At 40.5% G+C, this 25,147-nt stretch overlaps 4 protein-coding genes across 6 annotated transcripts; 1 reads left to right on the top strand and 3 right to left on the bottom strand.

Annotated features, from left to right (window-relative positions):
• Positions 1–721: 721 nt before the first annotated feature.
• On the bottom strand, positions 722–6,351 carry LOC142380191 (gamma-enolase-like). 3 transcript variants are annotated; one of them, XM_075465808.1, is made up of 13 exons: positions 6,245–6,351; positions 5,567–5,652; positions 5,324–5,419; positions 5,154–5,212; positions 5,002–5,071; positions 4,789–4,922; positions 4,469–4,691; positions 4,179–4,376; positions 3,561–3,637; positions 2,289–2,413; positions 2,054–2,162; positions 1,338–1,396; positions 722–1,174 (listed from the first exon to the last, which is right to left on the bottom strand). In XM_075465808.1, the coding sequence occupies exons 2-13, from the start codon at positions 5,649–5,651 to the stop codon at positions 1,105–1,107; spliced, it is 1,305 nt and encodes a 434-aa protein (XP_075321923.1). In that variant the 5' UTR covers position 5,652; positions 6,245–6,351; the 3' UTR covers positions 722–1,104. The 3 variants fall into 3 exon arrangements, with proteins under 3 accessions (XP_075321923.1, XP_075321924.1, XP_075321926.1); XM_075465809.1 differs by lacking the exon at positions 6,245–6,351 and adding an exon at positions 6,051–6,159; XM_075465811.1 differs by lacking the exon at positions 6,245–6,351 and adding an exon at positions 6,055–6,159.
• Positions 6,352–7,279: 928 nt separating this feature from the next.
• Positions 7,280–12,531, bottom strand: mlf2 (myeloid leukemia factor 2). The gene is made up of 9 exons (XM_075465807.1): positions 12,230–12,531; positions 11,033–11,047; positions 10,831–10,942; positions 10,686–10,721; positions 9,482–9,535; positions 9,212–9,340; positions 8,778–8,937; positions 8,418–8,630; positions 7,280–7,774 (listed from the first exon to the last, which is right to left on the bottom strand). The coding sequence occupies exons 1-8, from the start codon at positions 12,271–12,273 to the stop codon at positions 8,422–8,424; spliced, it is 759 nt and encodes a 252-aa protein (XP_075321922.1). The 5' UTR covers positions 12,274–12,531; the 3' UTR covers positions 7,280–7,774; positions 8,418–8,421.
• A 1,002-nt stretch (positions 12,532–13,533) lies between these two features.
• cdc42l (cell division cycle 42, like) lies at positions 13,534–18,678 on the top strand. The gene is made up of 6 exons (XM_075465806.1): positions 13,534–13,678; positions 15,751–15,855; positions 15,997–16,069; positions 16,168–16,277; positions 17,703–17,900; positions 18,018–18,678. The coding sequence occupies exons 2-6, from the start codon at positions 15,751–15,753 to the stop codon at positions 18,105–18,107; spliced, it is 576 nt and encodes a 191-aa protein (XP_075321921.1). The 5' UTR covers positions 13,534–13,678; the 3' UTR covers positions 18,108–18,678.
• Positions 18,679–22,284: 3,606 nt separating this feature from the next.
• Positions 22,285–24,651, bottom strand: wnt4b (wingless-type MMTV integration site family, member 4b). Its single transcript, XM_075466703.1, has 8 exons — positions 24,563–24,651; positions 24,056–24,209; positions 23,856–23,940; positions 23,603–23,734; positions 23,146–23,288; positions 22,913–23,053; positions 22,654–22,816; positions 22,285–22,559 (listed from the first exon to the last, which is right to left on the bottom strand). The coding sequence occupies exons 1-8, from the start codon at positions 24,649–24,651 to the stop codon at positions 22,390–22,392; spliced, it is 1,077 nt and encodes a 358-aa protein (XP_075322818.1). The 3' UTR covers positions 22,285–22,389.
• Between the last annotated feature and the right edge of the window lie 496 nt (positions 24,652–25,147).

The following is a 25,147-nucleotide window of genomic DNA, read 5'->3' as shown; positions in this document are numbered from 1 at the left end:
ATGTTCTACTCACCCCTGCTTGTTGTTGAACATTTGGAGCTGTTCCGAAGATATTCGAGAGGCGTCTGGCTGCTCTCTTGAGATATTCGGCCATGAAACGGTTTCCTATGGGCAAGCTTATACAGGCACAAACTATGCTGTTTATAATTTATTAATTACTGTACACTAGCACTGATAACGTGGAGGTGCGTCGCTTACTTAAAAAAAACCGGGTTACTGTAATTTTGATTTTTTTTGTCGTAAAGTGGGTGTTACTGACGTCCTCGTGGTGCTACTGCCACAGACAGCCCACAGACCTGCTGCCTATTTATTCATTCGGCTAAAATTCAAAATTAGTAACCCGGATTTTTTTAAGTAAGCGACGCACCTCCACGTTATCAGTGCTAGTGTACAGTAATTAATAAATTATAAACAGCATAGTTTGTGCCTGTATAAGCTTGCCCATAGGAAACCGTTTCATGGCCGAATATCTCAAGAGAGCAGCCAGACGCCTCGCGAATGTCTTCGGAACGGCTCCAAATGACCAACAACAAGCAGGGGTGAGTAGAACATCATGTTATAATGTGAAATCAAGGGCCCAATGTCAAAAAACCGGTCTTATCCTTTAAGCTCCAGCAGTTTAGAATGAATAGAATAGAATTAGAATAATTCCTGAATTCCTAAATGTTTCATACCTGCAGTGCCCTATACTTCTTTTAAAAAGTACAACGAGAACAGAGAGTTAACATGTATTCATCTCTTTATTTAGCTTAACCTTCAACAAAATAACAGACACACTTTTGTAGCAACACGAGGGAGACAAAACGACAGGGCACAAAAGATAAAAGCTTTTTCACACTAAGTGAATAGGAGACAGGAAAGTGAGAGTCATACAAACCAATCAGGAGATGCATGCCTTCGCTTGCTGAAGTGTTAGACTGATTACAGCTACAATGAATACTTTGTGCGTATTATTTATTTTCAGACTTATCTAAGTGTATATCTGTGTGTTTTGAGCTTCACCGGGAAAGGTATGAACAATAAAACCATCTATCTGTTCAGGGAAATCTTATACATCATATTTATGGGTGCTTTCTTGTGCACCACTGCCAATGGTGTGGGCACTCAAAGGGCGCTGGGATTGCGGAAGTTATGCCCAGCAAAGCGGGCCTGGTCACCTAATTCTTCCTCAATCCTGAGAGGACGAGGAGGGGAGGATGAAAATAGAAAAGCAATGCAGTGTAGAAAGATGAAAAATGGAAGGAGTAGAAAAGAAGGGAATTACAAAAAAAGGAATAAATATAATGGGAATAATGATAAATAGATACAAATATGCTGTATATGCAATAAAAACCCACCTCATGAGCTGGTTGTATTTAGCCAGACGTTCAGATCGGCAGGGAGCTCCAGTCTTGATCTGATGGGATACAAACAGATTAAAAGGATTTTTTATGTCAGCTGTTGTCAGTTTTATTGCTGACGCACAGCGTTAAAACAACAACATATATTTTATTTGTTATGTTTTCCCTTTTTGTAAATTGTTTGAAAAATGTTGAAAATGACACCTTCCTGTGAGTTTTATTTTTATTTTAATTAAAAGCTACCACACCAAAATGATTCAAATTACACAGTCAGGCAAGCTTCATGTTTTGTATATAATCATCAACAACCATGAGTATGAGGGTGTTATTTGTAAGTATCAGGTTTGTTTATCTTTATAAGATAACTTTTGTTACTTAGTTTTTGTTGTTATGGACAGATATACTGACTTATTATTTTAAGGCTTCAAATCTACATTATGTAAGTTATCATATTACCATACACATGTTCAACAACTGCATCTCTTCACAAAGTATTAGTGTTTTCCATTCTTATGCTCCCAGACTGGACTACTGCACTGAGATGTTGGCGCATTTATGAATCTAACGTTGTCCCATTTATGCACTATGTGCGACAACCTACGGTGTGTAACTTGCCGTGCTAAACGAGTAATATAGTGCAACTAATTATATAATGAAATATATTGAAAAAGAGAATGAACAACACTTGTGGTGCGGTTGTGTGTGTGTGTTACCTGTCCAGTGCAAAGACCAACCACCAGGTCAGCTATAAAAGTGTCCTCTGTTTCCCCTGAGCGGTGGCTCACCATCACACCCCAGCCATTCTCCTGGGCCAGTTTACACCTGAGAGGCACAAACGGAGCGAAAAAGCAGAAACACCATGTTCTTTCTCAAACTGCAGGCCCATTTGTGCATATCTGTCCAAGTTTCTTTTTTGAAATTTGAAAAAAAAAAAAAAAATCAACATACGCTTTGATGGCCTCTGTGACAGATCCAATCTGGTTGACTTTGAGGAGCAGACAGTTGCAGGCCTTGTCCTCCACAGCTCGTTGTATCCTGCGTGGGTTTGTGACAGTCAGATCATCTCCAACCACCTAAGCAACACATACAGAAATGTCACAGAAAACCCAAGGGGCATCTTGTTAGTCATGGGCAGCAATACTGTGTTTCTGCTGTGTTCATTGTTTCTAACAATAGACATACTATGGTTTAGCTCCACGGTACAGTACATTATGTCAAACCCTCTCTACTACTAGGTCGCTTAAGTCGACTGCCCCCAGTCTCTAGAACAGTCTTCTGTTGTATAATTTATTTTGCCACATCAACAGCTATTTTGAGTTAAAGTCAAATCACTCATCTATTTTTACTTGCTTCTAGTTCTCTGTGATGCTGCACTTTCTCAAGTTCACCCATATCTATTTGAGCAGGCTCAGTCCGGTTAGGTCTGGTCATTTGCATAGTGCTGCATAAAATGCTGCATAAACAACAATGTGGCTAAGACAAGAGAAAGATCCACAAAGTCAAGAGATCAATGCCTTGCACAAACAAGGACAATGATACAAAAAGATACCAAATGCACTTCTTCTACTAGGTATACAGCTGGAAGCACAGTTTGTATGTTCATGGTTAAAGGTACAGCTGCTACACTACCTGGGTGTGGCAGGGGAGTCAGATGAACACAGGTAGATAAAAACCTGTGAATGACTGCAAAAGACTCACAGAATGACCTGGTGGCTGCAGGCTCTGAGGTTTAGGCTGGCGCAGTAAGGTGCACTGAAGGGTAACAAGCCAGAATTCCTAGATGTAGACCACTACAGACCAAGCTGCACAAGGAAAATCATTCCCAGTATGTGGAAAAATCATGGAAGTTTTAGATACTGCTCTGTCGAGGGACAAAACCCCACTTAACGTTTCTCTCTGCAATATTCTGGTAATAAACGTATCATGCAGTGGGCTTTGATACATTTTTCCGCCAGCTGTACTACTGTGTATGCTCCATAACACAGATATAAACGGGGTTATGAAAGGAAGATCAACCTTAAGTTAAATTTGATTGCTGGATTTTGGTTAAAGTCACCACTAAGCTACATTTTGGAGATTTCTGAAACCAGCTTTTTAGAGCTGCATAAGGCCAGGGTATTATTTACCATTCTCTGTGGATTGAAGAGCAATCCTGGATTAGTATCCAATTGCTAACTGAGAAAATTCAATTCCAGAAAACGATATACAGTCATCTCTAACCTGGATGCCCACTGAGGCTGTGAACTGTGACCAAGCGGGCCAGTCGTCCTGATCGAAAGGATCTTCGATAGACACCACTGAAGGAAAGGAATAAGAGGAGGGAAGGTCATTTTGCAGCAAAAATCAAATATTATACCTTGCTTAGAGAAACATGACACACTAACAATACTAGAAAAGATCCCAAAGTCTCCACTCACATTATAAATACATGAACACTTGTCCCAAAAGGAGTAAACACACAACTGACAGAGCAACAAGCCTCCCTGCTTGTAAATTATGCAGTCGCACATCAGCAAAACAGTTTTTTTAGAAACCTAACTGTCAGGTGGAAAGACCAAGCTCTCCCCAGCTCTGTTTTCCTCTCCATCAGCTCTCTATATCTGTAAGCTGAGAACAAAATGTGCCAGTGGTAGAAATAAAATTAGACTGGTTCATCTGTTCTCTGAGAACAGTGACGCAGTAACACTGACGGTTTGTTTCCAGGGATGGTGGCTTAATGCTTCTGGAGAAATCAATAAGATCTCCCACTTTAAACGCTTCATAAAAACATATTTCTGACATGTGATCAGGAAGCAATTCCATGCACGAACATATCCTCACATGCATCACAATACACACCTGGATAGTTGTTTATGAAGCCCTGGTAGATGCTGGCCAGCTCGTCAGCACTAATATTGCGGGCAGCATTGGGTGGAGACTTGAAGTCCAGGTCATATTTTCCCTCACTGAAAAACTCTGAGGCGGCAACATCCATCCCTATCACCACTTTATCTGTGAAGCCCGCTTTCTCTATGGCCGTCTTGATCAGCTCCAGAGCTGACAGGAAACAACAGGAGGATGTAGGCTAAGATGGTAGGTTATCAGAAAGAAGGAGAAAGGGGGAATTTTCAAAGGATTGTGGCACTTACCCTCACTGTTCTCCTGTATATTAGGAGCAAACCCTCCTTCATCCCCCACATTTGTAGCATCCTGACCATACTTCTCCTTGATGACGCTTCTCAGGGTCTGGTACAGCTCCGCACCCATACGCAGGGCATCGCGGAAAGACTCGGCACCCACAGGAAGAACCATGAATTCCTGCATAGCCAGTCTGTTACCAGCATGAGAGCCCCCGTTGATCACATTAAAAGCCTATTTAAAAAAAAGGGGGGCAGATAAGAGATACATTTATTTTTGAGTGCTTCTGTTTGGAAGTTGCATTTTCATACATTTAGAAACAAAAACTCACAGGAACTGGGAGGACCAGCTCTCCGTTTCCTGCCAGATCAGCAATGTGACGGTACAAGGGGACACCTTTCTCTGCTGCGCCAGCTTTGCATATGGCCAGTGACACTCCAAGAATAGAATTGGCCCCAAACTTGGCTGGGAGGATTAATCACAGAAGCAGTGACTAAACATATAGAAGCACGTCAGTATGCAAGTGTATGAAATGTTGGCTTACATTTGTTTTCAGTGCCGTCCATTTCAATCATCACGTTGTCCAGTTTCTCCTGCTCTAGCACACTAATTCCCTGGAAGGAAAGCAAAATGTCACCCATACAGTAAACTGATTTGTCATGCTCCTCCACCTGTTCTTTGCCATGTCGTACTCACAGATTGGATGAGTGCAGGTCCGAGGGTGTCATTAATATGAGCAACAGCCTTGGTCACACCTTAGACAGCAGGACAGGAAGTATGAAGGGCATTTTATTGAACAAATACAGGAAAAGTGGAGCAAGAAGCATACTTGTGTGAGTGAGTGAATACATTGTGTAGGTAGTCACCTTTGCCCTTGTAGCGAGTCTTGTCTCCATCTCGGAGCTCCAGAGCCTCATAGATGCCAGTTGACGCACCACTGGGCACAGCTGCCCTGAACAGACCTGGATTAGACATGGAGGATGGGTCAGTGAGGGAGGAGGAGGTGCGTGTAAAGGGTGAAAAGTAGACGAGGAAGAGAGAAGGTCAGATGAGATGACGAATAGAAGGGGGGGGGGCTTTATGTTTGAATGTATTTGTTTATTTTTTACCTTTGCCTGTATGCAGATCTACTTCCACGGTGGGATTTCCCCTGGAGTCCAGGATTTCCCGGGCAACAATATTCTCTATAGACATCCTGTTAAAAAAAACAAAAAAAACAAGGGAACATTAGCCTCATTTCACAATTTTCACTGCAGATTGTGGCTCAGGGCTCATACATAAATTCTGGCACTTATTCAAATCTGATTACAGAAGGATGTGAATGAAGAGGTGGTGCAGAAAGATGCAGCTGCATGTGAAAACGATCCCTAAAAAACTACTAAAAGCAGTAATCAAAATGGGTTTTGCTGCAGTTGACAGTCATATAGTCAAATTCGCTTTAATCACTTCGCACTCTCTTCCTCGCTTAAACACACGCTGTGATTGTAGTGACGCAGCCTTATGGATGGAAAGCTGTGGAAAAGAGGCTCTCTAACACACACACACACACAGAGTAAAAGATGGAAGCATTAATCAAAAGCTGACATTGCATACCTACTTAAAAATCTACTGTCAACCTGTTCCAGACCACAAGCCAGTTCAATTTCTGTGCTGTCTCAGTCAGTGACTGAGAATGTGGAGCAATGAAGAGATGAGACAGAAGACAGTGAGATGATGAGAAGGGTGAGGAGGAGGAGGCTTAGAGGGATGGAGGGAATGAAGAGTAGATCCATCTTTTTTAACATTACCTGCCGTGTCTGAAGCCTGGTGGAGAGAGTGAGTGTATGTGGGCGAATAAGAGGGAGAGATAGAGGGGAAGAGGAGGTGGGAGAAGTGATGAAAACGTATGACACGAGGGGGGAGGGGGAGCATGTGAGTCATTGGAAGATGGAGGGAGCAGGGGAGGGAACGAAACAGGGAGAGAAAAGAAGGATGGGATGGAGTAGCTGGAGCTGTGTGGATTTTTGCATCAGTGAGGATGCAGGAAAATAACCTATTCTGAACTGCCCTGTAAGTTACCATCATCTTCTTCATTCTGTTATTGATCCAACTCACAACCGTAGCCCAGTGACATGTGAAAATACTATCCTCGCAAAATGCTCACATAAAAAGGTATTTTGGGATTGCTGTCTAGTCCAGACAGTTCTGTTTTCCATGTTGCTCTTTTGGTTAAAAAAAGGAAACAGATATCTCTATACTTTAGGATGTAGATGACAGCAAAACACCATAAAGAAACCACTGGAGGATAGATCACTGCAAAGACAACACAAAATGAGTCGCCTTCTCAGCAAACGTTGGAGATGAAATGATGGGGATGAAAGAAGACATGAAGACATGAAGACAGGTGCCAGGAGCATCGGCTGCCGGGGGTGGGGGGGGGGCATTTAAAAATAGTCATGGATGTTAATTAAAGATACAGAGCACACAGCCAGAGGCAGCTTGAGACCCCATTATGGTAGTGATTTGTCAGAAAAGAGCAAGATTTTCATTGGCTGCTGCACTTGCACATCACATGACCTGCAGACAAGGCAGCCAGGCAGGGAGCAGCATCAGTACGTGAGAATAAAGTAGGAATAATGTATGACATCTGTTCAACAACACTAACTCAGAAGCAGATTTATACACCATCAACTTGCAAACAACTGTCAATACAATTGATTTATTTAAAAAGAAAATCCATATATAGGTGGAAATATTCATGAACCTCCACAATGACGCCATTTGCAATTCAAACCAAGCACCATATCATAATTCAAGACATGCATTCAAACACCACAGACACATTTTCAATTATCTAACAATGTTTAATGAACTTTTATTCAGTTAGATTAATTAGTTAACAGTATACAATTCAATTCACCGACACACTAGTGTCCTCACAAACATAAAATGGACTGTACAGTAGAAGTACTGTATACTGCAGCACTTAAGTGCAGCGGGCAAAAACACATGTCAAGTTTTAAGAATGAGTATACATATATATATATATAAAGTGAGTGTAGTTACACCCGTGTTTACACAAGGGTGTCTGTATATCTCTGTGTAACAGTAAAGAGGTTGAACTGTAGATGCAACTATCAAGTGTGTGATGTTTTGTTGTGCATGTGTATGTGTGTGTGTGTGTAGTATGTTGCTTATGCTTTAGACAGTCCAGTCATATCAAACATTAATGACGGGCAGCTGTGGCAATCATCAACATTCCGTCTTCAGCGTGTTTCACAGCATCGGGGAGGTGCTCCTTCAACTCCTTCCATCTGCTCGCCAGGTAGGACAGACACCTGGAGGACCCAAGAGTCAAGGAGGTTCATTACATCAAATTACAAAAGACAGAGATACCGTTTATACCGATGATGGGTTCAGAGGAGATTTTATTGAACAAGTCCGGAGTCCGTTTAACCCAACATCAGTCATGGGAGTCAATTTAAAATGGTGGCCTTAGATCACACCAACAGCTCCAACAACAACCGCTGATAGTGTTTCTATGATAGTAGTACCATTCAATCTTTTTTCACACAATCTAACCTGACATGCCTCAAAATATATACTGTTCAGGAAACCCCATCTTACACTTTATAATATGCAAAGATTGTTCCTCATCATACAGTCAGGATAACTCATCATGTCTCTCCTGATGCGGTTATGTTTCGAAGCGCTGACTCACAAGTAAGGAAAAAAAAAAAAAGAAGAAGCAAATAAAACACCAACCATCCAGAATTAACTCTCAAGTCTTTTTCACATTAAAACCTAAAAATCAAACACTGTTTCGGCAACACTTTTATTTTGATATTCATAGACAGGAAGCAAACCTTCATTTTAGGCGTACTGCAAAAAAAAACAAACAAAAAAAAACCCAGCTGGTGTTCTTGAATGGAGTTAAAAAACAACTTAATATAAATAAGAAGTGTAATAAGCTTGCCTTACCTTCTCACCAGTCATAACGTGGACGAGTGTGGGGCTGACGGTGTCTGGGCGACTCGTGTCGATGAGGTGGGGGTGTTGAGCTGGGAGGAGCAGTGAGAGCCAGCTGCTGAGCTCCTGCGCGTCGATCTTGGCCATAGTCAATCGCACGGGCATTTGGGGGAACATATCTTACAGCCTCCCTCCTCCACTCCTCATCAAACGCTGGACCTTCACCTAGCAGACACAAAGGTCAGGTGCTTAGATAACAATAAGTTCGATTAAAACAGTTTTTCTCCTTTTCCTTTAAAAGTTGGTCTTCGAAGATATTTTCTTTAACATCCAAAGATCAGCTAACGTCATGAAACTATCGGCACGACTCACTCTCCTCAAGGTTAATGTAGTCTTGCCGATCCTCGCGGTCTCCGGTGCGGCGGTTTCGTGAACGCTCAAATATGTGTGCACGATCCCCAATGTGATGGCCAATGGCAAGACGCTCTAAGCCGCTCTCACTGTCTCTCAGCGACTGCCGGGTTTCACGGATCTGGAGAGAAAAGTGACCGGCAACGCAGTTTACTAACGAAGCAGGATGCTCTGCACTCAGACTAAAATGTTTGTATGTAGACAACTAAGACATTTATACTGTACATGCTTTCAATTTGGTTGTTATAGGTACTGGTGATTTCATGTGTTAATGGGGCCAGAAGGTCACGGTCATGCCAAGATTAACAAACCATTAATGCCCAGTGTTCAGTCAGGCCCCCTTATATTGCACTATCTGCACTCTTAACTTTTTAACAACTTTAATTTATTCCTACCCCTCCGGGGCCATGTCTTGTTGCACTGGTTTGCTGGTAAACCTTTGGAACCCCAACGTCTGAAGAAGAATAAGAGATCACCGTTGAGGAGGAAAATGTCTGACAGTTTGGCGAGCCGGACATTCTTTCCTACAAGAGGGAAAACCAAAATAATACAAAATAAATGAAAGTAAATAGACGGTGTGATGGAGTTCTTCCGATGCAAAGCTTTTCATTCACGGTGGTAAGTACTTTCTGTATGTTTTGTAAATGGTTGACAGAACAGCTCACCATGTTTTCCATCATTTCTCCCATCATGCCAAACATATCCATGAACCCTCCACCCTGTTAACATTAAGAAGATCTTTGAAATTCACATTCGCTGAAACATTGCATGAAAACAGAGATATATATCCTGTGTTTGCCCGCAGCTAAATGTGTCAGAAATTGTGCCTGAAAACCAGCCCATTAAGACTCAGTGTCAACTAGCTTAAAGCATTTCCAGACTGTTGCTCTGCTCTAATAAAATCCATTTTAGAGCCGCAGCGTCTTCTACAAACATCGCCATTTCAGTAACTGTGTTTACATGCGTGATGATCTCCCACGGAGAAAGTTAGAAACTGCAGAATGTCGTGTATATTTTCTTACACAGTCCTTAGTGTAACGGCATCGCACAGACTTCAGAAATTGATTTCCCTCCTGTCAATGTGTACTGGGACGAAGGAGAGTGGTCCAATTAACTGGTCAAGTCCAGCTGTAACTGCATTTAAACATAGGCTCATTAACTGTGCGTGCACACGGACTCCCCGATGGAAACTTCAAACTTTTGTTGCTCGATGTAGTCCTTTTTGAACATACCTTAGCTATGTTCTATGGTCGATACTACAGGCACAGAATAAGGCCCTTTAAACCAATATTTAACCGGCTCCACCAAATTTAGGGCCGGCTAATTTGATTCAATTCTAGTGTGTGGCCACTGACTTGACTGCAGCATGATCAATAAGTGACAGAGATAATGAAGAAAGAGAATAATTAGGACATTTCATTACTTCTAACATAATCATGGTTAAAGCTTATAAATTCAACAGTTTTCCAGGGCTAAAAGATTCATAAAAGACACACTTTTAAAGGTAAATCGTGTAAATAATATAAAAGCATGTATTTATATGGAAACAACTGTTGTTGATTAGCCCACAGAGGCTGATGGTTATTCCTCTAATAAATCAAGTGTCCACTATGAACTCATCTGCTCTACTGTCTACATACATATGAACTCAGGCAGTCCCAACCAAAATAATGAGAATGGAGTCTGATTATAATAATTGTGGTACATCAAATAATCAAACAGAACACCTGTAGAATTCTTTACATATAACACAGTTAGCAATCTGACACTCCGTAATCTATTAGCTGGCAATATATTAAACTGATAAACTTTTAGACACCAATTCTTTTTGGGCAGTTAATGAAAGACGTAACAGGATACACAACTCACCATTCCCATCATGCCAAAAGGAGCGAGTGCGCCAGCCTAGGGGACAAAACACGAACACCGTGAATTCAGAGAGAAACAAAACGATATCATAAATAAACTAACGTGGACATCAAACCTATAAACCATCAATTCAGTAGCATGTTACCTGTCTGCGTGGTGTATGGTGTTGCTGAATCTGGGGCGCGAGAGAAAACGGATCCATGCCGAATGGTCCAAACATACTCCTCATCTGTTGCCTGTGAGCTGCAAATGGGTCCCTGAAAGGAACCAGAAACATGGTGTGATTTCTTTGCTCATCTCTCCCCTCACATGAACGTGCCGAGTGCTGCTGTGCAAAGTATACTCACATAGGTGAAGGTAAGCTGAAAGTAACAAAGAGAAGAAACCTTATCATATTCATCAAGTAGAGGATGTGAGTAGAGGATTCATTTCTGAAGCTGAACTTGACACTACAAACCCAGTTTCAGAGCCTCGAGGTCTCGACAGCCTGGTTATTCAACACTGACAGGTGACAGAAGCACTTTGTCTAACTCTATTATACAATAATCAAAATGACATCACAAGCCTTTTAAAATTATTTGACAACAATGCTAAAATTTCTAACTGAGAAGGCACTCGCAGGAGAGGAGTGTGTGGGGGGGCTACACTGCACCAAGAAACTCTTCTCTGATCAACTTCTTCACCAAAACATTTTCTTTATACTTGCTCGTTTGGTGCTAGTTAGTCAATGAGTCAAATGTGAACTCAATGTTTATTCATATTACTTGTTAATGTAAAACATCCTCAGGTTTAAGGCTGCTAAAATACGTCAATCTGCTGCAATTATTGACTTATTTTCCTAATCATCTCCTACTTAGCTCGTTTTGAGATTATCAGGAGTAAAAAAAATAACTATTTCAAAAGAATGCACACATACATTAAAAGTTTTAAAACTTCCATCACCTCTTCAGTACACACAAATCAAATTATGTACAGGAAAACAAATGATTAAATAAATACCCCAAATCATGTTCCATTGTAAACCCAGTACCCGGTCCCAGAAAAGACTCGAAATATTATTGATAACAATTAATTTCTGTTTAAGAAATGGACGAGACCTCATAAAGCAGATCTACTTCTGGCTTGTAATTCAGTCTCTCAGATATTTAGCACATGTAAGGAGGACGTAGAGCAGTTTCTATCTTCAAACATGCGATCATGTGAACAGGCTGAACAAGGAAAGGCTAAAAATGTGCAAACATTCAAATCTCGCATAGCTTTGGTAATTATTTACGAAACAACAGTAAGTTATACGAGTAACGGTGCCCGGCTACTGCTGCTACAGGTGCATTAATCTAATCTTGTTGGACACTAAGCTTTTTGTGTCTATCCAATATGGTGGACCTCTGAAGGCCCCCACCACAGCTGGCTAGAATAACGAAAGGTACTTGCTTCAAGGCACACAGAATATATCTAAATTGCGTACGCTAAAATGCAGTTTTCAACCCCTCACAAGGCAAAGGGATAAGAGAGTGAGACAAAGCGTGCTAAATGCCAGTACTCACATCATGTAGGGGTCGTCATCGCCGTCATTCAAGTAGCGAAACATGCTGGGAGATTTAACTCAGCTGGCTGATGCTAGCCAGCTAACAAGGTAAACAGTCGATGAGACAAAGTAACGGACCCACACTCAGTTCAGGCTGAAACGCAGGATCTTTCGCGGAAAACACGACTCTACTTCTATTGTTTATCAGTGCTAATTATAGGGACGAATATGAACTGTCAGTAAATTCCAGAAACCTCTGGACCTAACATAAAAACGGAAGTCAATCCACTGACAAAGGGAAGCAACATCGCTATCGAGCTAGCATCAAAGCTAACAGCTGCTACTTCCGTTTAATTCGTCAAAATAATAGTATTTCCCGAGAGGCCTTCACATTAATCATAAAATACTAATCTATAAACAATTCCATTTGCCTCCTAACACAACATAAATAATGTTTGATATGTCATCTCACAGTGATTCGTCACAGGTGTCACTAAAGACATTACACATACATGATGAACTATAATATTATCTGTTTAACACTCATTGATGCTATTCTGCTCGCATTGTTCCCCAAAGGCAATTTTGCATATAACTAGGTTTGTTTCCATACATATCTATATAGATATATATGTAAACAAACCTAGTTAACTGGAAAACAAAGCTTTCCGTTTTGAATGGATAGATGTCATCTGCTCTTGAAAGAGTAATTTCAAGGTTTGCATTCATTTCCATATGACAGTATAACATACTCATAAACCTTCTGCACATTTCTCTGATACATGATCTTTAATAAAGCTTTGGACCTTTTGCTAGACATTCGTATTTTTACATTTGACATTATTGCATGTAAAACCCTGTGGTTTTCAGTACAGCTGCATCTGATGAATGTAGTACTACTTTTTTGATTAAAAAAATCTGACAGTCTATTAAAGAAGGTGCTCTGTTTGTCAGTCATTGTTGTAAATACTGAAATTGATAATGAATTATTTAAATTTCTCTGCTTCAGTGTCATGGCCATACATGCTGGCTCACACTGTTACACTGTTATTGAACATTTAAAGAGAACAGAAACATTCTTTAACTCACCCAAATCCGAATTAAATGTGAATATATGACCTAAATCATCATTATTATTATTATTATTATTATAGCTTGTCAGTTCTCGTCTGTCATACAGGAACATAAATTTCAACCATTCTAAGAGAAGAGTATGAAAGTATAATGAAAGTATATATGAAAGTATGAAAGTAGATAGATAGATAGATAGATAGATAGATAGATAGATAGATAGATAGATAGATAGATAGATAGATAGATAGATAGATAGATAGACATCTTCTGTCCAGCAGGGAGCAGTGTTTCTGATCTTCTCGTTCCGAGGCTGGATGGATGTGCGGCTGCGCACAAAGTAATCCGATTCTTAAACCCGGATGTAACCAACGCCTAACCTGTCGGAAGAAAAACGGTAAGTAGAGCTTGAAAAAAAAAAAAAAAATCCTTTTTCAAACTATTTGTAATGAATTACTCAATGGGACGTATGTATTAAAGTCTACTAACAATATCAGGTGTTTACAGAGATGTTGGCTTGTTTGTTGGTTTAATAATCCACAAGTTTTCAATCGATTAGGCTTAATTTAGTGTTGGTTCACATGTAGTCTTCATGATTGACAGTTATCATCGTTGGAAGTGCTCACATTTTCCTGTTAGTCGCTGTGATCTGAGCTTCAGATTAGTTTAAAAGTTAACCAAAGCGTTTATTTAGTGTTTGAGAAAAACTGCTAAAGTCTCCCCTCTCCATCATTAAGTGAAGTCTCCGCAAAGCTGGACTCACCCCCAGTCGTAACTCTCTGTTTTGTGTTGTTTATAACTTTTACATTTCAGTTATTTTTGGCTTTAACTTTCGGCAGCTTTAACTTTTAGTTCACGGTTTATCCGAAGAACTGCTCGTTTAGCGGAAGTGCTGCACAGTATCCGCTTCAAAATGACATTGTGTCTTTTTAAAGAAAAAAAAGGAAAGATCTTTTGGTATGTAACTTATGCGGAAGTAACTGTCATTAGAAATAATTTGTTCACACATGTAATAACAAGCCTAGAGAGACCAATGGGAGTTTTCTTTTTCTTACATCTTTCTCTTGAGAGGTTTTCATCCTGAAACCGTTTTAAAGATATAAAAATCATCTAAAAGCATGTAGTTGAAGTGGTAGACTAAAAGTTACACAATGCAGGCATAAGACCGCTATGACTGTTAGTGTTCAATATTAGATTAGTATTATTAGTATTAGTATCATTTGACCATTAATATAATGGAGACTTTAACCTTTGCAGCTGATCTGCTCATTTTAAACCGACTATAACTCACTTTCCTTACACATGAATCTGATTATTTTTCTTTAATAAATCCACAAAGTAATTAATAAACGGTTAATGGTTGTCTTTAGGATTACATTATGACAAACTTTAAGTTGTGGGGTCACACACATAGATTTAAATACCTCTGCTTTGCTGAGACTTTCGGATTCACCCCCGAAGACCTAAAGTGGGTGTTCCTGGTGCTGTTTTCATCTTAACAAAAATAGCTTAACGGGAGCCATTCAGTGTTGTTACAGGTCTTAACAATGCAGATTTAAATTATTTTATTTATTGTTTTGCACTCTAAAAGCACTCCCAAGTTAAATAAACTGTAAGCGTAACTTTCCTGATGTTTGAGGTATTAGCTCGTGCCCTCCTATATTAAAACATATGCATATATGTGTAATAAGTGTGAGTTGTACTTAGATTTTAATTGCTTATGTACTGCGTGGCTGTTTAAACTGTTATCAGATGCATCGAGCTATGGTTAAATCCATAGGTTATATCATTAATTTATCATAATCAAAATGCTATTTTCATGTATGGTCGACATAGAGTTTCAGCTCTTTGTAGTGAATTGATAAAGTAGTTTAAAAACTACAGCATTTCCCTTCTGGATAAAGCAGACATATGCAGAACAAAATGGTAGAAAATGTTAGTGATTGAGTGAATTTTTCTGCTACGTTACCCTGTAACGATAATATTAGAGCAATGATTAGTATTGATTTATAAGCCGATCAAAGGAACAATTATTCCAATGTTTGGATGGTTTTTAGTTACTTTTACAGAATAAATGTCAAACGTTAGCTGGTTTTAAGCTTCTTAAAAGGGAAAAATGACTGCTTTTCTTTACTGTCTGTGACACTTTTGAAGTTTATAACTGAAGGAGAGACAAACCCAGAAGGTTTCGTATTCAATATCAAACGACAAAAAAAGTCGATTAGTCACCAAAATAATCTGCAGATTATTTAGAAATGGACACGATCGTTATCATATTTCTCCATCACTTGGGCCCATTTGTCAGCTTGTTTTATGGGCCGTGTCTGAAGCCATGCGTGACACCCGTAAGCTCAGAGAGACGCTGTCCTTAGATTGCTTCTGTGCCACTTCCTCTCTCAGTGTCTGGCTGTCTGTCTTGTGCATTGTTTGGGTTCTCACCTTTTCCTATTTTCTGTTTTTTCTTTATAGATGCAGACTATAAAATGTGTAGTAGTAGGAGACGGTGCAGTAGGAAAGACCTGCTTACTGATCTCCTACACAACCAACAAGTTCCCCTCAGAATATGTTCCTACTGTAAGAAGATTTTAATAAACACTGAGTCATGTTGTCAACACATTGAGAACCACTTTTTCCTTCTGACATTTCTTCATGGCTAAAATACAGAGCACTCAGACTCTGCTTTCTCAACTTACCTTCATTTTTATGTGCTCAAAGGTTTTTGACAATTATGCCGTGACAGTGATGATAGGAGGAGAGCCCTACACACTCGGCCTCTTTGACACAGCAGGTAAATATCTTTGAAAGTCTCTCTTCTTCTGCCATAATTCGGTTCCTCTAAAGCTGATAGAGGACTTCCTTGTTTGTCTTTTTGGCTGCTGCTCTCAGGTCAGGAGGATTACGACAGGCTGCGTCCTCTCAGCTACCCGCAGACAGACGTGTTCCTTGTATGTTTCTCTGTCGTCTCCCCCTCATCGTTTGAAAACGTCAAAGAGAAGGTCAGTTTTTCAAATGTTGTTTTGCACAGACCGGTGAACATTGATCGTAGCTTCCTGTGTCAGATGTGTACCGAGTGTCCAAATTATTATAAAACAATTTCAACCTATATTGGATTTAGAATTATATAAAAATAAGGTATCGACTGTTGAAACTGAGACATGTTATTGTGTTTTGGAAAGACGTCTGCTAATTTGAGACTAGTTTTTAGTCTCCTCTTGTTTTTCGCTGTGTGGGTGTTTGGGAGCTGTAGATTTAAAAGTAAATTGTTTTCCATTCATGTAGACTTTGGCATTTTCTCGACGCCCCACATGTTTTCATGTAGAGGCAGGCCAGACTCTTTAAATGTTGTTGTAATTCGTGAGAATGTGGCAATCTTTTCATCTCGGCGGCCTGAAGACCATGTTTCTTCGTAGCCTTTTCCATTGTGTACGGAGATTTCCTCACATTCTCTGAGTCCTTTATTGTTAATATGTGCTGTAGATGATTAAATCCCCGAATTCTTGGATATTTTACATTGAGAAACTTCATTCTTATCTTGTTGAACCATTCATGAATGAGTTATTTGGTCAAAATGGTAAGAAGTCCTCCCCTCAGCGTCTGGTATCGGGCCTTTTAGCTATAGAACGTTATGGTCTTTATGGTTTGGGCTTCCTTCCCACAGATGCCGCGACATCCCATTACTTTGGTGTCTGGGGAGTTTGGAGGCCGGATGAACTCCTCAGACACAGATGGAAGCTGCTACTGTAGGGGAGTGCCGTTGCAATGTGGTCTACAAAATTGTTATTGTTTCGTAATCAGATTCAGAGTCCTTTAATGTTGGGCATCACCAGTCAGAAACTTGTATTTAAGCAGCAGCTTAAACTTGAAGGCTAAAATAGAATGAAACAGCACTTTACTGATGAATTGATTTTACAACACTTTTATTTATTTGAATAGATATATGTTTATATACTTATATATCTATTTATTTATTCATTTGTTAGTTAGATGCTGCTGGATGAACTCAGTTAAGTTGATATCTGTAATGACTGACTTGTTGTGATGGTCTCAGTACACAGATACACAGTTAACACAGTTATCCGGTGGTGTTACAGAATGAGGCTTCAGTTGCCTCATACATACTTTGAAACAGATTTAAGAGAGCACACGTGCCCGTACGTCGACCTGCCCTGTTACCAATTCTTAAGATCTGCTCTGGATATAGCTAATTATTGGTTATTATTAATTATTATCTTCTGTTTTCGCTGAGAAGGCCACAGTCCAAACCCCATTCAGTTAACTTTCACTTTGAAGAAAAATTAAAAGAACACCTCGTGTTTGAAAAGTGAGAAACAGTAAAAGTTTGGCTATTGTACTTAAATCGGATGATTAGGTTAGTTGCAGCACAAAAGCAAATCTTTATGCCTTTCTTTTGTTATTTCTAGTGGGTCCCTGAGATTTCCCACCACTGCCCAAGCACACCGTTCCTGTTGGTGGGCACACAAGTAGACCTGCGGGAAGACAGCAATACGATCGAGAAGCTGGCGAAGAACAAGCAGCGCCCCCTCTTCCCTGAGAGCGGCGAGAAGCTGGCCCGTGAGCTCAGGGCTGTTAAATATGTGGAGTGCTCTGCACTCACGCAGGTACGGGCCAAATTTCCACCACACTTCGACAATGTATTCTGTAAAATGGACCATTGCGTTGTCTTCTCTCATACCTTATTCTTCTCTCCTTCATTCTATTTCTTCCACCTGCAACAGCGAGGACTTAAGAACGTGTTTGACGAGGCCATACTGGCAGCGCTGGAACCCCCCGAGACCAAAACTAAAAGGAAGTGTGTTCTTCTATAGATGAATGTCAACAGGGAGAGACGTGATGATGTAGGAGATGGGAGGGATGGTTTATTGAAAAGATCAAAACCTATTTTGAAGAGAAAGAAAAAAAACAAAAAAACAAAAAGGACAAACCAAAGGGGGACGGGAAGTGTCTTCACGCCATTGAGATCTAGTCTGTGTCTATTGATTGTGGCTTTTTTGAAAAAGATTTCAAAGAGGCCGAAGGTGCAAAAACTTCCAGCATGCAGTAAGTGCCACATACCTCCTATTTCTGAAAGCTTTTAGAAATTAGAGTGTTTTCTGTATCGATATTCTGGTGGGGCGGGCCCCCCCTGCCTGTCACTATTCTGCTCTCCATTTTTTTTAAAAGAATATATTCATATATTAAGTGATCTTTGCCTCATCCTTCGTTTTTAAAACCGGACCGGGAGACATTTAACTGTAGTACACTTAAACCAGCAAGTAAATATTAAGTGGAACTCTATTTGCTTCTTTCTGCCCCCCCCCCCCCGGAAAGAAAAAGACGAAAGCCCAAGAGATTTATTGTCACTCCAAACAAATAAAGAGGTCTGTCATGGTTACTTTCCTCCGACTCCCGGTGACTGTTTGCGAGGCCAAGTGCATAAACACCAGTTTCACTTCTTCAGGTGAATTATGATTTTTTTTTATTTTTATGTGTATTGTTTGAACAATGTGATGCTGTTTTGGGAAATTTGATCTTTTTTTTAAATTTTATTATTTTGAAACTTGAATTTTAATTTCATCCAGATTCTTCATTCTTTAATTGAAAGATGACCAACACTGATTGATAAAGTGACAAATTAAGTTGTGATATTTTTGATAAATCTTAATCTTGATGGAGATTGAGATGATATTTTTTTTTTTTCTAGTAAATTTCTGGGTGTTTTTAATCGCAGGATATTTTTAATAAAAATGTTTTACCGAAAATGAAAGTGAGTCGTATCTTAGCAACGGTTTTACTTGTGGAGTTGACACAGAAAAGGACCAAATTCTCTCCACCATCAAACATATTTTGCATACTCACGACCTATTGGTAAGTTTGGCACGTCTCATAGCAATAATGAGCAGCTGCATCACACTCCACCATTTTTGAACAAAGAAGCGACATTTCAGGGCAACATCAGCTTGTTTTGAGTCGGGCCTCAAACCTCAGGAAGGTACACAGAACCATAACCGATGTCTATCCTGATGTCCTTCACACATCTCACGGTTCTCTTATCTTGATAAAGTAAAACCAGAGCTTGTTTTTTATTTGTTGTCGGAAAATCTGAAAGTTATACCACTCAGGTACTCGTGTGCATATTGGAGCCGGCAGACCATCATAGAGCGAAAAAGCTTCAGAGAGAAAGTAAGTTCTTACTCCACTACTTCATTACCCCACCGTATCTTTATGTGAGACATAGTTGTTACCATATGAATATTCAAACTATTGTATGTTTAATATTGATACCTAAAACAAAAGTACTGCAGCGATGAGCTAAAACACGCAAAGCAAACTTCTGGAGTTTAACAAAAGTCTAAGTTTAGATTCTTGGAGTTCATTAAAAATTATATTTTGAAGGTAATGTTTTAACATTTTATCGGGAGTTGAGAGATGGACCAAGTGGTCACCTGCTCTTTGACTCTGAGTCTGTAGCTGCTCTGGAATTTTAAATCTGTGTGGATTTGTTGAATAGAAGCAAGTAATCACAAAAGCCCTTAAATTCTGGATCTGATAGGCCGACACGCACCTTCCCAGAAATTTGACTACACTCTGCACTGATGCAGACTGCCACATCCTGTTTGCACTTTTTATGTTGAATTCTGTAACAGGGTTACTCATAATACTAAAACAACATCAGTACTTTGTCCTTCTAAGTATATAAATGTATGTGGAATGGCTGATGTATGTTTAGGTGGCTCGTGACAAGGCTAACTGTTAGCACCTATTGCACAGAGAAAAACATGGAGCTTCGCTATCATGTTCCCTAGGAACACAAAGTTTAGTGTAATATTAATTCAGTTTATGCATTTTTTTATTGCATCCGATTGTTAGTTTTGGTTTGGTCAAATTAGCCGTTAGGCATTAAGCAGTGCTAATTTGACCATAACCCATATGATAAACCAGGTAGTCAACCAATCAAGTGGCTCCTGACGTTAGAAAGTTGTCTGTGACATTTTAAATACAAGCAGTAAGTCATCTTATGACAGCCACTAACCGCATGCCAATAAATGCCATAAAGTGCAGCAGCTGGCCACAGCAGAAACAAGGCAAGTGGCATACCACCAGCCACTTTTGGGTGTCAGGGTCTCTAACTGTGAGCAGCAGAGTTGCATAGGGAGTTGTTACTATCAAGGGATAAAAAAAGATGTTACTGCCTTCATGTTTAGTCCATTGCTCTTCTAAAACTGAGGCCTGATCACACACTCATATGAAGAGTTGAGTCGAGCGATAGTCAGAGTTCAGCTGGCATTGTACATGCATGGGTGGTTAATCTATTTAAAGACAAAAATATGTCCTAAAAATGTAACTGTCCAAAGTGTAAGAAAACGCTCGAGACACTCTGCTGCTTCCAAGTTTCTCTGTGGAAGATCATCGTAAATGTAAGTATGGCTAATTTCACTGCACAGATGTCGTCTTTAAGTTACTGGAATGGTGATTTTTGTGAGATGACGCAGCGGTGACAAAATCCTGATTTTTAGAACAGTTTGGAAATGTTTTAAGCAACCGAAAGCTAACACATTGTGTTAATGGGCTGATTTTCAGTCACAATTTCTGACGCTTTAAAGGTGGGGTATGAAATGTTTTCTGGAGCATTTTTTATCATATTGTCTGAAAACCTCCTCACGACCCCATTGCACCCACTAAAATAGAATGTTTGGAAAAATATATATATATTTTAGTCCATTGTAGAGGGTGTAACAAGAGGAAATGTCTGACCAATAGAAGTAATGATGAGAGTTACTTCAATTGGATTCTGACACGCCAATCAACCGTCAGCCCCCCTCACCCCTCACGCCTGCACGTTCACAGACTCGTGACTCGTTCATGTGTTTTGAAGGCGTGGTTTCGAGGGGTGGGCTGAAGGGAGAGGCAAGGTTGTGTATTTTCAAAAATATAGCTTGTAGGAACCGTTTTTCCAAGATCTCATACCCCACCTTTAAGCCGTCTGACAAAAGAGACAGAAAAATATGTGAATGAGAGCAGCTTTATTTGGATTTCGGCTGTATTAATACACACTTAAGCTGTATTTATTTTACAAAAATTTGCAAAAAGATGGAACTTTGGAACATGTGCGGAGCGCCTAGGCCTGTATGAGTCTAGTTAAGCATTTACATGCAGGAGTGATTTGATCCCCAACCGCATTCTTCAGCTGATGGTTTTGAGAGCTTTGATTTCAAGCAATTTCAGCCGGACTAACATATTTAAAGCATATTAAGAGTTCGTTTTTCTCTGACTAACAACAATAATTATTGTTGAATTGATAACAATCAAATTATCTTGCAGGGTACCTTTAACTACTTCTAACCTATGGGTGTGAGTGTATGGATATGAAGAAAAAGTCACTCAAAAGCATGTGGTGTCTTAGATAAACTACTATATTTATTAGACTTGTTGAACAGACCTAAAAGCACACTTCTGCAGGAGCATACGGAAGAGTTTCACATGAGGGTGGGGGGCAAAAAAACAAGACAGACACTGACGTAAGTAGATGTAATTTCTGCTGCTGCAGGCTGAAGTAAAGCAAATAAATTTGTTATACAAATAAATAAACCAAAACCGAAAAGAAGACATAAATATATTAAATGTTCAAAGACCTGCAAATCTAAGACAAACTGAAAATGGTTTTCATGAAATTAAAAAGACTGAAAGCAATGTTTCTGTTAGTTTTGGTTAAGTTCAGCTTTAAAAGCTTTGTCAGGTCAATTCTTGATTTATTGTTGCATGTTTTCATACATGTGTGTACATGCACATCTGTGCCTTTTTAAAGATTGTTAGCGGGGGCAGCAGTTTAAAAAAAGATGTTTGTTTGTACCCTACCAATTGTTGATGCTGTTCTCTGTTTTGACTTTTGGTCTGTTTTCTCAGCTTTTACAATAAAAACGGTTTAACTAAAGGGTGACCATTACTTCGAAAAATACCACTTTTGGACAGTAATTGATATAATTTGGTGGCATGTGACTAAAAACCTCCTCCTGTTTATGTTGTACTTATTCCCCTCTGTGGTCTGCAGCGTCTGTCTGGTGGTTTGTTCCGGTCGTTCTGATCGTTCAGTCTGGTCTTGTTTGGGCCCTTTTACACTCGGCAGGTGTGAATGGTGACAGTATTTTTGCATTGCTGGCAACGGACCGAGCAACACCAGGAAAACTTGCAGGAGCAGCGCTGCACCACCTCAGCCCGGCCCGCTCTGTATCCTGGCCCACAACACACCAGCTCACATCCATCTGGTGCCAGCCGAGACGTTCCTGGGAGTGTTTCAAAAGATGGCGACATCAGTTTCTAAATGGCTATCCACAACCAAACTGTTATTTTGTTGTGACACGCTTTAACTGGTCTTACCATTACATCTCCGACCAGCAGTCCCTGGGATGCCATTATCAGGGTCGAGATGACAGAAATCTGGGGAGGGTGCAAGATACAGAAGGTCTCTGGCAGCAGGGGGTTTGACGTGGGGGTCACGGGGGAGCAGAGCTGTCCTCGATCCAATACGAGTCAAGCGAACCTAGGAGGACGGTATTGTGAAAAAATTGTTTTAAGGTGTTTCAAGGTTCCAGAGCAACTTTAGCTAGATAAATCAAGTAGAGGGGATCCCTGCTACCTCTGTGGCTCCGTCAAAACGTTCCTTGAGCACGGCACCAACACGTCTGAATGGAGGCATAACCTTCCAGCAGGTTCTCAACTCACAGGAGCCAGAGACACCGTGACACTTGCACTCCACCTGCATGTTGTGAAGGATGGCCTGAGGATGGGAGGATTGTGAAGAAAAGAAAATATAACAGAAGCACACATGTTGCAGATGTGAAGGTCAAAACAGATGTTGATGCTACTAACCTTTCGACCAGCCTCGTTGTTATGGAGGTTCATGAGCGGGCGCCCTGCTGACAGCCCCTTGGCTCGTTCTGGTTCATCTACAAATGTTTGGGAGAAAGCCACACCATAGGACAGGTTGTCACTGCACCCTGACCACTGGAAACCTGGGATGGGAAATAGCATGGATTAAGATTTTCTGTAATATTACATCAGTCAAATGCTCATTTAAAGTATTCAAAATGATGGAATGTGAATTAAAAACCCACTCTTGGTTTTGTGAGGAAGAAGCGGTGCTACAGTCTACAAAGCCAGGTGTGCTCCTTGTGACAGCTGATAGGAAAACACTTGCTGACACTAATGGTACAGCACAAGCTTTAAAGTTTTACCAACAGTCAGCATTGGAGAAACCATTTTCAGTTCAGTGTGATTCAGAGTGGATTCCTTTGTTACATTTTCTTGGAACAGAGATCATGCTCACCTTCGGGACTGACACCCCTGACCTTCCTGTCACAGCCACACCTCTCCAGCTCCCCACGGGTGCAGGCTCGGGTCACAGCCATTGCCACAGCTGCTGAGGACAGAGCATGCACAAAGGCTGCCTCACGAGTGCCTGAAACCACAAAAGAGACATGACACACAAATGGTTATTTTGAAAGGATTTTGGATGTTGCTCTGTGCATGGATTTTTCATCAAATGTTAACCTATGACTTCATGCCAATAAAGGATGTACCTTGGTTCATTACTCTGCCAAATACGTTGATCCCACGTGGGGTGGTGGAACAATTCCAGCGGCGATTTCTGAACTGGTGCTGGCACTGAGTTAGACAGTGTCGTACATAAAAGAGACAAGGCGGCTTTTCTGTAAAATTTAGCTCTACCACACACTTAGAGTGATGTATGACTCTTAAACTGTATCCTCTCATGCCTTACCTCTTCTATAACCATCTCTGCTGCCTTGCGTACCGACTCCATGACCTCCCCCCGTGCTCTGCACACCCCCACCTGCCCTGGGGTCAGCCCCCTCAGCCGTGCACATGGAGCAGCACCAGACACGGGCCTGGAGCGAGGCACCCTCGCCAGGGAACTGGCACACAAAAATGATGGGTTTCAGGGTGATTCACAGCAGGATTGTGGGGCAAAAAGGGGAAAATACATAATTAAGTAAAAAGAAGAACACAGAGAGTACAAAGCGGATGAGGAGGTAACTACTGGGTAGAATTTTAGAGAGGACGGAAACAAGGAAACAACCAGGCAGAGACGACAGAGAAGGCACAGTGAAGGCAGAGAGAAAGAAAAGAGAAAAGGTCACCAGGAGTGAGACAAAGAAAGAGAGCGGAGCAACTGAAAGAGATTTAGAGACATGTCACCATCTTTTAAAAGTTATAGCATGACAAACAAACTCTGTCTTTCTCTTCCTCCCTTGCACACTAGACTTACAGCCAGTTGGTTGCCATGGTGGAGTGGGTTGCCCATAGCAACAGGAGGAGGAGTGGTGCCGTGAGATTGACAGGGGAGACAGTTGGCATCAGACTGTCTGTCTGTCTGTCCGTCTCTGTGCGTCAGGTTGGGTCGTGGGACAGCACGCTGCCCGTCTCCACAGCTGAAGCGACCTTTCCTTCTGTCTGTGTGTTTTTGTGCAGCCTTACGTTTCTGGTCCAAAGTCAGGGGATGATCCCCACATATCTGTTAAATAATGACACATTTCCAAATTAATTCAGCCTTTTCTACAATTCTACATTTTTAAATAAGGAACAATTACATTTTGGTACCAAAGCTTATATCAGTTTTTGCTGAAAAGAAAGACATTGCAAAACATTTAGCAAGACTGTCCTTCAGATTTGATCGCAGATAAACAAGAAATTAAATGCATCCTAGGAATAAATATTTTCTCAGTAACATCGATTCCTACCGGTTCATACGTCTGTGATAGCCAGCTATTATATGAGTTTTGGTTTGGATCAAATGCCAAAATGCCTCAAAATGTTAATTAGTAAAGTTGTTCCACAATCTCTTCTTCAGTGC

Source organism: Odontesthes bonariensis, chromosome 5 (assembly GCF_027942865.1).
Source record: "Odontesthes bonariensis isolate fOdoBon6 chromosome 5, fOdoBon6.hap1, whole genome shotgun sequence".
In the NCBI taxonomy this organism is placed as follows: Eukaryota; Metazoa; Chordata; class Actinopteri; order Atheriniformes; family Atherinopsidae; genus Odontesthes; species Odontesthes bonariensis.
Note: the sequence above shows the minus strand (reverse complement) of the source record. Positions and strands in the feature narration are given on the sequence as shown.